The 13,219-nt window shown below is 34.4% G+C and overlaps 1 protein-coding gene across 3 annotated transcripts in view; it reads right to left on the bottom strand.

The window, feature by feature from the left end:
• WDFY3 (WD repeat and FYVE domain containing 3) overlaps positions 1 to 13,219 on the bottom strand; it is a 332,829-nt gene that overhangs the window by 90,303 nt on the left and 229,307 nt on the right. For all 3 annotated transcript variants that reach the window (XM_058296171.2, XM_058296161.2, XM_058296178.2), the window contains 6 exons: positions 12,328 to 12,480; positions 7,479 to 7,552; positions 7,241 to 7,402; positions 5,828 to 5,922; positions 2,307 to 2,427; positions 1,873 to 2,090 (listed from right to left, as the gene is read on the bottom strand). In XM_058296171.2, coding sequence (XP_058152154.1) covers positions 1,873 to 2,090; positions 2,307 to 2,427; positions 5,828 to 5,922; positions 7,241 to 7,402; positions 7,479 to 7,552; positions 12,328 to 12,480 — 823 coding nt within the window. The remainder of the gene's footprint in view (positions 1 to 1,872; positions 2,091 to 2,306; positions 2,428 to 5,827; positions 5,923 to 7,240; positions 7,403 to 7,478; positions 7,553 to 12,327; positions 12,481 to 13,219) is intronic.

The raw sequence follows: 13,219 nt of genomic DNA, 5'->3' as shown, positions 1-13,219 counted from the left end.
TGTATGGCTACATATAGATATATATAGACATACAGATAATTATATAGATATAATTAAGTTGAATACCTAGATTTCTTTTTTGGAATCAGAACAGCATATGCAATGTGAAAGCAGGTATCAATGAAGGACAACAAATTCTAAGGCATGAAGTCAGGTGAGAAACGGTAAAAGCAGCTTTTCTAATATTACTGCAGTGATGGGGACAGAAATAAATACAGGACTAAAGAGTAAGAAGATAGATTCTTAGACACTGTTACTATCCAGAAGTGTCATGCAGTTAACACTGAAAACTACCTAGATACATAAATTCTTAATTTATGTTTACTAGGTGTATTTCCTATAAAATATATACATGTACCCAGAATTGTGAAGGCTAGAATATATATGAAAGAATTTTGCAAAGCACACATGATATATAAATTTTAGGTGTTATTACTATTGCAGTTTCTGGCTTTCAATGAGAAGCAGTGTTGTCAATTAGCATTTAAAACTCTCACATTCAATTTTGCCTTTCATTGTTTATTCTCCAGCAGCTATTACGAGGTCAATAGGCTAATTCTTACCTTCAAACTGTTTGTAATTACCATACTCAGTAGGTTATATCTCTACCCAGAGTCAAAACATAGTGTTCTATTTTTCAGAGCACAATAATATCTATAATGATAACCTAAAATGTATTTTAGAGTAGATAATTTCCTTTAGATAGCATTTTCAGTGAAAGAAAAACAGTACCATTTCTTTCTTTATCCCATATGTGGTTTCTTCCGACATTTTCCATAAATGAAATAATAAAATAGTTCTATGTTGAAAGCTCTGCCTTCCTATTATTATTTTCTCAAGCATCTAAGAAAGTAGTCTAGGAAGCATCTTGATATTATTACTTTTATATTTTCACAGATTAATTACAAACTAAATGCTGACCCCCAATTTCCCCTTCTGACAAACGTGAGTACATATTCTTGGTGGAAGCTTAAGATGAGACAAATAATAGTTATATAAGATTGTAATTTGTAATGTCATAGTGAGAAACAAAGTTTTCAAATACTTTAAGAATGACTGACTATAATTTTCAATGAAAATGTTACCTTCATAATCTCCAAAGTAAGATCATTAATATGAACAGAAACATATCAATTTAAATAAATATAACATAGAAAACTATAATTTTCTAACATTACTTAAATGTTCAGTTATATATTGAAACAGCATAATACTAATGAGTAAAGAATAAGGAGCAATGGCTGAAACTCCGATTGAACTTAAATTCCTAAGAGACATTTAGGATAACCGTTAAAAGCATGAGCTTTGGATTTGAGTAACGTGGATTCAAATTTGTGCACTTCCTAGCTTTGTGACAAGTGACTTTACCCTATTACTTGGGTAGTAAATATGTAAAATGGGTGTAGTAGAATAGACACCTCATGGGGTTATTGTGAAAAGTTAAGTTAATATATGGAAAGTGTTCAGACTAGTAACTGGCATTGAGTAAGCATTCAAAATAAATATTATTATTACTTTAATTCAGTTCTGATAATTTGCTAATTATTTACTTTCACATCAAAAAGGTCATAAAGAGGGAGCGGCTATAGCTCAAGTGGTTGAGCGCCTTTTTCCCACATTCTAGGTTCAATCCCTGGTACATCCTTAAAAAAAAAAAAAGAATTTCATAAGTTTTCAAATCTTAATATCTTGTCTCTCACTTCAATCTGATATGCAATTTATTAAGCCAGATTTGAAACCTTCTAAGTCTTTCATTCTATCATTAAAATTTATAATACAACTCTTCATGGTTATCATGAAGATGACTGGTATGTATAAACTTATATAAAACTTTGAAACAAAACACTGCAGGTGTCTTTAAAAGTTCCATACCTAATACAGTTCCAATCTTATTAGTTAAGACAGAATCCGTCTGTTCAAGCCACCCTCCACCACTGAGTCCTTCCTTAAACTTGATGAGAATAGACTGATTACTCAGTAGAACAACAAGAATCCTCATGGCTGCTGTAACTGTGGTAGAATGCAAGTGTTCTTCCATAAACATCATAATCCAGTCAAAACCCAGTGTCTTGACTAATTCTTCACAAGCTCTATTCAAAGACAGGTGGATAAAAAGGAAAACAAAATGAATTTCTGGTAGCAGGATTTCAAATTAAGAAAAATGATTAGTTCATTTCTGAGATATAATACATTCCAGTTTTTTAATTTAAAAAAATCTGAGCTCAGTCGGTTATCCCTTTTTTTGCTACCATGTATTAACTAGTTTTAGTAATTGGTATCATCAATTCTAAAAAGACTTTACTTACTGCAAATTAATACTTGTTTTTTCTTTATTTGTATAAACTAGTTTTAGCAAGATATCTAGTAGTCTGTTCCTCAAAAGAATAAGATTTGCAGATACAAGACCTCCAAACTCTTCTTCAGTTCCTACAAATGAAAATAAATACATTAAATCACTCTTGCAGAAAACACGCACAAAATATTCAACATCATATTCTTAGAACTCTCATAGTACAATAGTGTATATCTTTTGGAAAACATTTCTTCTAGACGGCTTACCAGCGGACTGAACAAGAAAAAGTGTCCAGCTAAATCACATCTCTTTAGAACAATGAACTGAATTGTTCAATTATACTTCTGCTTTTGCTAAACTAATGGAAGGTTGTGGACCTTTTTTTCACGTTAATATTCTCCTACCTGTCACTAGCAGGAGGACAGCAATCAATGAGGACCACATGAATAAAAATAACCACCAACAATAATCTCAACTTCCCAAATCCCTGATTTTTAGTTTCTTATTAAAAGAGTTAAATTTACCAGGTTTAAAAACTGAAAACAGGACACAAATTTATTCAATAAACATAATACATAAAGAAAAGTTAGAATTAAATAGCATTGGAGAAAGCCAAAGCACACAAATGCACATGATAAAGTGAAAAAGAAAGGGAGAAAGAGAGCCCACTAGTTCTCAAAGGGTAGTGTTGGACGCACACAGGGCTGGACATCCATGGCCCAGGGTTCTAGGCCCAGCTCTATCACTAATGAGTAAAGGGTTAATGAGTCACAATCTGCCTGCTTTCCTTTATTCTAGATCTGAGGCTCATTTTAGGCTAAAGGTTAAACCCTTGCCCTGTTTGGGCAATGCACTATTATATGCTTTTACTTCTTTGGGCAATGCACTATTATTACCCTTAATCACTGTCTTTTAAAATGTTAATTTAGTACCTTACCATTATTCACGGTACTTGAACTAAACTATGTTTCTAAAAGTTTCCCTGTCCGTTCTGGAACTGGACAGCTACAGGAAAAGCAAATTCATGGTCTGCAAAGCCACACAGGCAAGGTTAGGAGTCATTCCTACCAAGGAGAACCCTAGATTCCTTCTCTTCTGAGAGAGGCCTAGACCTGTAATTTAAAAATTTAAAAAATGCCAGATAAAATGCATATGATATAGACAGACAGACAGACAGACAGAGTGAGCCAATGTGGCAAAATGTTAAAACTGGTGGATCTGGATATCTGGGTGTGGGTATAGGGGTAGTTGGATTTCTCAGTATGGGGCTTGCATTATTTTTTAACTGTTCTATAAGTTTCAAAATATTTTTTAAAAAACAAACATATAATATAATCTAAAACATACCATATAATCTAAAACATATAATATAATCTAAATTGTTTTAGGAATTCTCTCCTATTATTTTTTCTAAAATAAAGTGGTATCCTATACAGAATTAAAACTCTCCTCAATTTTTATGGCTAGTTTTCTCATTTTCAATTTATGCCTTCCCTAATTTTCAAAATATAGTAAAAACATTATCTTCAGCAGGATTCTCCCTAATCAAACTAATGTTTTACTACACATTGCAGTAAGCTTTTATACTATGTTATTCTGTGCTGATTAGTATACCACTGTTGGTATTAGTCAAGCCATTTTCTTTTTTGTGATGTGAATGCTAAATACTTTGAAAGTTCTTGTAAGTAAAGACCATGCTTTTGACTTATTTGGAATACCACATTATACTTAATATAGTCTTCAGTTCATTGCAAATAAATAATAAATATTGCTATTTATTATTTATTAAAGCACAAGAACTAGCAATGTACTTCAGACTGTCTATATTACTCCAGACGGCAAAAAAGTGACAATGAATACCAGTTTAGTCACCTTGGCAAATCAAAAGAAAAATTGACTAATATATACATTCCTACTGTTGTATTCTAAATCAAAACAATTTTTACACTACTATTTGTGGCTATTGAATTCAGTGGCCAGCAAAGAATAAACAAGGAGGCCAGAGAAATATTTTTCCCATATCTTTATTATATTTGAAATAAAAGAGTTACATATTTCCAAAGACCTTAAACTACATTCATTTTCTAATTCATATATACTCTTGTTCTATTAACTCAGGATTTCAGAAATAATCTGTGCATGGGTAGAATAATATTGTGGTTAAAAACTCAGAATGTAGGTATGACAGTTGATACTGTACTTTTATTTAACCTTTCTGAGCCTGTTTCCTCCCCTGTAAAATTGGGCTAAGAATAGTACCCGTTTCATAGGGTGGCTATAAGATTATATAAGCACTTAAACAGTGCCAGGCAGATACTAAGCCCTCAAATAGTGCTATCCATTAATTTGCTTTAATCTTTATCCTTCTCATTCACCTCCAATTAGACTCATTAAAGATATAGCAGCATTGTTCCAAATGAGTTGGCAGTAGGTAAGTGATTAAGGGCCTTATGCTCTAGTTCTTAATCTGTCACTAACATGGTCTGTGATCTGCAGTAGGTTGCTTAGCTTCTCAAACTGCTCAGTCTCTTCTTGAAAATCATTTTAACTCTACTTTCTCTTCTTATTCATGAAGCACGCAAGCTGTCTCTAGGTGGGATAGCCCACAGAAGGAGAACTTCTTTGCAAGGCAGTGAGTCTTCTTTTTCCCCAAGATTTATTTATTTATTCCCACCCCCCTCATTTGTGCTGTCTATTCTCTGTGTCTGTTCACTGTGTGTTCTCTGTATCTGCTTGTCTTTTTTTTAGGAGGCATCAGGAACTGAACCCAGAACCTCCCATGTGGCAGGGAGGCACCTAATCATTTAAACCACCTCCACTCCCTGCTTGTTGTTATCAGCTCGCCATGCTAATCCACTGCATCAGCTTGCTGTCTTGCTTGTCTTCTTTAGGAGGCACCAGGAACTGAACCCAGGACCTCCCATGTGGTAGGAGGATGCCCAACTGCTTGAGCCACCTCTGCTTCCCAAGGCAGTGAGTCTTACTGCCAAAGTATTGATCCTCCACCCTCCAGGTGAATAGAGTTGGAAGGATTAAAGGAAATAAATAATTTCTGTGATATGACTTTGGAATAATACAACAGTATAAAAGTGTAAATAATGCAGAACAAATATAAGATAGTGTAAATTAAATTGTAGAGTTCAATGCTCTCCAAGCAACTACTGTCCTACAGTATACAAGAGGAAAATATATGGGAACAGAGAGGAAAAAATATGTTCAATGAGGACAGTTAAATGAAAGAGTGCTTGCCAGGGACCAGGAACCCATAACTTATGAAAAAATGATTGTATTGAAATATTCCTTCCCCCCAGTCAATATTAAATATTTAACTAGGAAATGAAATCGAGAGCGATAAAGATATAATTTGTTTTAGTAAAGAACTATGATTTATGTAATTAAAAAACAAAACAAAACAATGTTCAAATTACATTGGAAGAGTTTGCTATTTAAAGAAACGTTGCTCTGAATCATCTAAAAACACGGAAGATTTTACTTTTAAAGCAAAATTCACACTAAAGACTGAAAAAGACTCACCAGCGTCAAGCTTCTCTTCAATGTTTATTTCCATAACTACAAATTTTTCACAAACTGCAAAGGTTGGTAATGTAGAAGAAATAAACTGGCCAAACCTTTAAATACAATTTGGAAAAAAAAAGGTTATGGATTTATTTTTCCTTTTTTCTAAACAAACTAAATACAAAAAGTGAAAAACAAAACATCAGTTCCTATTTTAACTAATATTTTATAGAGCTTTAGGTGATTATATTTGGTTTACCCTCTCCCACCTTCACTCCAAATAACAGAAATAGTATTTTAAAAACAGGGAAAAACACAGTTTTCTAGAAATGTTAGTCTATAATGTACTAATCCAAACAGTTAAGAACCAAACTGTGTTCCAAATTAAAACGTCCTAGTGTCTATCTGTATTCGCTGTACTTGGTTACAGTTAAGAACTTGGGCTTTGGGAACACAGGTAAGGCTAAAATCCTGGCTCTATGGCTCTATCATTTTTGGTTATGTGACCTGAGGCAAGAAGCTTAACCTTCCTGGCCTTAGTTTCTTTATCTGTAAAATAAGGAAAATAAAAACTTTCATAGATTCCAGTAATAATTTCAGCAAAGGGTTCATTACAGAGCCAGGATAAGTTCTAAATAAATACCACTGATAATAACAAGGACAATTTTTAATATAACTTTTCAGCACCAGCTTTTGCTTTTGATTTTTTCCTGTCACCAAGGCAAAGAAAAAAATGTCAAGGTAAATCAACGTAAAAGTAAGTGGATACTGGTTTACGTGTTACATACATAGATTAGAGATAAGTTTACTGGGACTATTCTAATAATGGGTGTGTTTTCCCCTGACCTACATGGAAGATTATATTAAAAAGTGGTGATTAAGTACAGTTTAAATAATTTTCTACTTGGAAAAGTCTTTGATTAGGTACACAAATTTTTTCCCATTTTCAGTTCAGGTGAGGATTACCATATGAAGACATTTCTACATACACTCCACACATATCCTTAAGCCATATATCACATTGGCATTTGAGTAATATTTATGTAATAGAAATGACTTGGATAAAATAATATTTGTTTAGAAGAGTAAATAAAGAGACACGGCATGAGCGCAATGGTATGTGTGTTTGAGTTTGTGCACATGTACTTGAGAATTAGCAGGGTATGGGGAGAGAGAAGGGGACTGGGAATTCTTACAGTGAACACTTCTGTTTAGCCAATCAATCTCATTGGGAGTATTTCCACATCTTTTCCCACCAGTATTTCTATTATTCACTAGTGGCCACAATTGGCTTCATTCCACAAAGGCAAGGTACTGAGACATGCTGTTTTCCATGCCTTGCAAATGTCTTGAATAGTATTAACATGCTTTGTGCCCACAGATATTTACAATGTAAACATTACAAGGGTACAAATAGAGAAGTTTTGTTACCTGAGCAAATCATTGCTGCTGGGAAAACCTTGAAGTAAGAAGCTCAGCACATTACTAATCGCAGCAATGGTAGGCTGGGATAAAGACATATCTCGAAGAGTCAGTAGCAGCTTTGGGATTAACTGGAATTCCCTCATTAATTTGGCATTCTTTGAAGCTTCACTATAAGAGAAAGAAGACTTTATAAACTGTTATCTTTTTTTAATAACAGAACAACTAATTACTAATTAACTAATACCTGGACTCTGTGAGTAGTTCAATAAAGTGTTCAAATAATGAAAGATGAAGTTCATATGGTGCATGGAGCCAGACCTATAATAAAAATAAAGGAGACTAGTATATTTAGGGTTAAAAAAAAATGCCCCAAATGCCAATCCACCAAACACAAATACACTTCACTTATATTTAATTGAATATAATACTTTATTAAATTTTTATATGGTAAAGCACTATGAAACTGCTTGTATGTAGGACTACAGCTTCTGCCCATAAAGGAATAACTGCTATGGAAATTACTCTTACACAATAAACAACTGGAAACTGGACAAAAAGCATATGAAACAACTGTTATCAGGCATTCACCAACAAGCAGTGCCTGACTGTGATCCTTGAGAAAAGGGAAACAAATAAGATGAGCCCTATAATTGTCCCACCTAAGTGTAAGGAGGCAGTTTCCAGGATACAGCACAGGAAAGGGGAATCTAAACAGAGACCAGAGGTCTCAGTGACTTGAGGGGAAAATAGAAAGCAGTCTGGGGAGGCGGGGAGGTGGGAGCAGCTAGAATTTGCAAAGCTGCAAACTGGAGAGGCGAGAGCTGCACAGAGAGTAAGCTCTGGAGATCTAAAGAAAGTGCCTCTCCTTCATTGACTGAATACTAATTTCTTGGGTTGAATGAAATTCCATGAAATTAGAGGCCAACTGAAAAGTAGCATGCCAAACAATTACTGGAGCACACAAAGGTTTGGGGGCTGGGAATACTTTGCATTCCAACCAGAGAGAGTATACAGGCTGTGTATTATATGGGGAGTTGGATAGAGTCCTCACAAGGGTAATATGTTAATAGTGGGGTTAAGTTAGCCCAGTTATTCTGGGCCCACCCTGTCCAAAGATCAAAATAATTGCAAGTTACTTAACTGCCTGTCAGAAGAAAGTTCAACACTCTTTAAAGGAATACAATAAACTCTAGTACTCATCAATATAAAATTCATAATAGCCAGCCCCAATAAAAAATTACAAGACATGCAAAGAAAAGAAGTGAAATATAATTCAAAATTAGGAGAAAAATCAGTTTTTATACATGTGTATATAACTGGAATGATCAGCACCTTGAGAAAACTGTTACACATATGCTCCAAATGCTAAAGAATATAAATAAGGGGAGTGGATGTGGCTAAAGCTGTTGAGCACCTGCCTCTACATGAGAGGTCCCATGTTAGTTTGCCTCCCTAACAAACAAACAAAAAAACAACCCCCTAAAAAACCAAAAACAAGCAAAAGAAATGAAAATAACCAACTCAGGGGAGCTGCTGTGGCTCAGTGGTTGAGCACTGGCTTCCCACATATGAGGTCCTGGGTTCAAACTCTGGCCCCCACGACCTCAAAAAAAAAAGAATATAAATAAAAACCTTAACATGATGACAAGAGAAATGGAAGACACCAAAAAAGATTGCAAAAAAACTTTAAGATGAAAAATACAATCTCTAAAATGAAAAATAGAATAGGATTAACAGCACATTAGATTCTGCAGAAAAAAAGATCATTCAACTTGAAGACATAACAATAGAAACTATTCAAAACGAAGCATGAGAAAAAAAGACAGCATTAGTGACTTGTGGAACAATATCCAGTAATCAGAAACATGTAACTGTAGTGCACAAAAAAGGAAGTAGGAGACAGGAAAAAGAGTTAAAGAAATAATGGTTGACAATTTTTAAATTTAATGTAAACAACACACTTGCAGATCTTAAAGGCTCTCAACAAACCCCAAGCTGAAGAAACATAAAGAAAACTACACCAAGATACATCTAAATCCAATTGGGTAGTGAATGTGGCTCAAGCAACTGGGCACCTGCCTCCCACATATGAGGTCCTGGGTTTGGTTCCCAATGCCTTCTAAAGAAGATGAGCTGCAACAAGCCACAATGAGCCACGAATGGAAGTGGCTCAAGCAGTTGGCATTCGCCTCCCATACAGGAGGTTCCCGGTTTGGTTCCCAGTGCCTCCTGAGGAAGATGAGCAGACAATGAGCAGACAGATGAGGGAGCCACCTCAGGAAAGGGGGGTGGGAGGAGAGGAGTTAAAAAAAAAAAATCCAATTACTTACTAAAAACAAGTGATAAAGATAAAATGTTAAAGGCAACTATATTTATAGAGGACTAAAGAAGATAAGAATTACAGTAGACTTCTCATCAGAAACTGTGTAATCCAGAAAAGAACAGAGTAACACCTTTAAAGTATGAAAAGACTAAGAACCATCAACTAGAATTCTATCCTGTACAAAAATATCCTTTAATAAAGAGGGCAACGACTTTTTCAGAAGACAGTATTCATCACCAGCAGACCTGCACTGTGAGAAATGTTAAAGGAAGTTCAAGCAGAAGAATTATACCAGATGGAATGCAGATCTACACAAAGGAATAAAGTATGCTGTAAATACTAAGTATGTGGGCAAATATAAAAGATTTTTTTTTGTCTTTAGAACATAGTTGACTATTTAAAGCCAAAGTAGCACAGGGTATTACAGGAATTATAAACATATAGAAGTAAAAGTATGACAACAATAACACAAAGGATTGGAAGGAAAAACAGAAGTATAATGTTGCAAGGTTTGGACAGCCTAGGTGAAGTGAAATATTCTTTGAATATAGACTTGAATTACTAAAGATGTGTATTATAAATCCTAGTGCAACAGACCAAGAAAATACTACTATGTTATCACAATTATCTTAATTATCTTTTTCAAATGGCTGCTTTAGGAATATTAAAGAAAGTCATTTGGTAAGCAAATAAAGTTGAAATTTTTAAGGCCTAAATTTCAGACATTCATATATTAGATTTTTTCTTCTTCTTGAGGTTCCCAGGGCCAGGGACTGAACCCAGGAACTCGTATGTGGGTAGTGGGCACTCAACCACTGAGCCACATCAGCATCCCTGAGTTGGTTCTATCGTTTGTTCTGCTTGTTGTATGCTTTTGTTTTTTCAGAAGGCACCTGGAACTGAACCTGGGACATCCCCCTACCCCCCCCCATGTGGTAGGCAGGTACTCAACTGCTTGAACCATAGCCACTCTGCTGTATATTAGATTTTAATAAAAAATCTGACCATGGTCTAAATGTGCTAAATACCAGATGGAAACAAGGCTAGTCTGGGTTAGGTAAGAATCTTTAGTACTCCCATAATCCTTTCCGCATACCTTATTTCTGTGTTTTTACAAGTTTTTCATTTATTTGTCTTTCCCTTCTAATGGACTAAACACCATGAGGACATGGACTTGTCTTATTTCCACATCCTTAGTACCTAATATAGTGACTGGCTTAAAAATACACAACACATGTTTTATTATTAGAACTTTGAATATCAGGCTAAGATATGAGTATCATACTGTGTATTTGTGTAGGCAAGGGACATCACTGGATGTTCTGAATGAGTGATAGGATTATGTTTAGAAAGAATAAAGTCACAAAGGTGTGTAGGAAAGAATGAGGAGGGGAAAAAATATTATTAGATAATTACCCTAGTAGTTAAGAGGACAACTGCTTAGGTTAGGATATAATAGTAGAAACAGAGAAGAGAGGGTGTGTGTACTATGAAAGCAGAATCTACATGGCTTAAGATCAGACTGTTTATAGGTAGCAAGGAACATGGAACAGCTTCCTTGTTCAAGCCTTGGTGACTGGGACAATGGTGGTGTGATCAATAGAAATAGAAAAGTTAGAAGGACGAACTAAATTGGGAAGGATGTTAAGTCAAAGTGTTGCTGGTATATAAAAATGGAAAATTTCAGCAAGCAGTTAGGTAAGTCTGGAGTTGGAGACCAGGGCTAGAGGATTTAAATTTGAGAGTCAACTCCCATAGAGGTGATGCTATAGAAATAGATCAGAGTTTGAAGGGAGGAAACAAAAGATAAAGAAGTGAAGACAGATACCTGTATAGAAAATATTGAAGACTACATTATCCAGAAAATTATGGGAAAAGTAGTGGGAATAATGATGTCTGAAAGCTGGCAAGAGAACTAGGAGTTGCAAGAAGATGAGGGAAACAGTCTACCCCAAATGCTAGTGAGAGCGGTGGATAGTTAGAACTGAGAATAAGCTCTGGGTTCTTGTTTAGAAGGCAGCTGCTAATAAGCTTTGAAAATACAAGTTTGTAAAGAAGTTAGGGGCACTCAGGCTATTTGTTAGGAATTCAGTGATTGACAAAACAGAGCTTATTGTACTCTAAAGAAGATGACTCAGGAACTAGACATCACGAGACATCACTATGTGGTAGGCATCATTCTGGGTGGTAGAAAAACAAAGGTGAAGGTAGACATGGTCTCTGCACTCAGAAAGCTCCAACATACAACGTTGAGTACATAGTATCTAGTATGCAAAGTGCTGTTAACAAAAAGTTAAATGAAACAAGAGTATAGATTAAGAGTAGGACCTTGAAAGGGTATGGTAGAAGCTGTTATGAGTAGTATGCCAGTAGAGATGAAAACCCTATTATTTTGGCAAAATGAATTATATTTCATTATGCAGCTACTATTAACTAGAATTACAGGTCTAGAGTCCTATTTATTGTGGAAAATTTTTTTACCAGAATTGTTTGAGGAAAATATCTTGTAATATCAACAGCAGGAGCAAATAAACTATAGTTAGGTATATACAATGCACCATTTGACTTCTTTATTATTTTGTAAATTGGACTATTTTGGGGGAGAAGGAACCCCACCTTTACCCTGTTTTCTATATTTAGGAATAATATAATATTAGCATAAGCATCATAAAATTATAGAATTTTAAGACATCTTAGAAACAGTTTAACTTGATCATTTTACAGAATAAGAAATAAATTCATTGATTATATTACCAGTTTATGTACATACTTCAAAATCACAAAGTAGGTCCTGGAAAGCAGTTGAATTTGGAATAATGGAAGTCTCATGTCCACTATCAACAGTTCCCACCAAGGAAAAAGTTAGATGGAGGATGTGGCTGTTAAGAAGGGAACGTTTCTTCTTAAGCAGCATTGCCAGCAACTAAAAGCAATACCAAGTACATATTTATGAAACATCCTACATATATACAGAAGAACCTGATGCAGAACAACTTTGGAAAATCTAAGAACATTTAAAAAGTTTTAATTTTATTATGAAGTATAACATCAGAGAAAATATGAAAAAGAAAAAAGTATATATAATCTCATTAGTATCACATTAAATTTTTCATCTTTACATAAACACTGTCCACTCATGTATATTTAAGTTGTTGTCATCAAGTACACACATTTTATACCTTTTCTCTCCACTTAAACATTTTAGCAGAAAGATTTTTTCCTTTCAACAGTTTTCATAATTATAATTTTATTAGGTTGAATCTTAAAGATTTGTGGAATGGTTATAGCAATTCTTATACCATAGGACATTTAGAATGCTTCTAGCTGTGCATGCTAAACAATGTAAAAATAATCATTTTGAAGGTTTTGCAAAACAAAATACTTATCAAAATAAAATAATTATCTATACAACACAGTATAGTAAATTGTTTATTCACTATCAATAAACAGCTAAAGTTACAGAAGGCATTTGAAGTGCATCTGCAATAATAGGATTTAAGCTTGCCTCAAATACATGTTTCTTCTATTACAAGTAACTTTCTCCCTAAATCTAGAACATTGATAGTGGATGCATGAATGCCCTGTTTTTTAATGCTATGTGAGTTTTCAGGAATAGCAATGATAATACATTATAAATAAATTGTAGTGGCTTTCACATTCCC

This window comes from Dasypus novemcinctus, chromosome 1, assembly GCF_030445035.2.
Source record: "Dasypus novemcinctus isolate mDasNov1 chromosome 1, mDasNov1.1.hap2, whole genome shotgun sequence".
NCBI lineage: Eukaryota > Metazoa > Chordata > Mammalia > Cingulata > Dasypodidae > Dasypus > Dasypus novemcinctus.
This window is presented reverse-complemented; position numbering and strand designations above follow the sequence as displayed.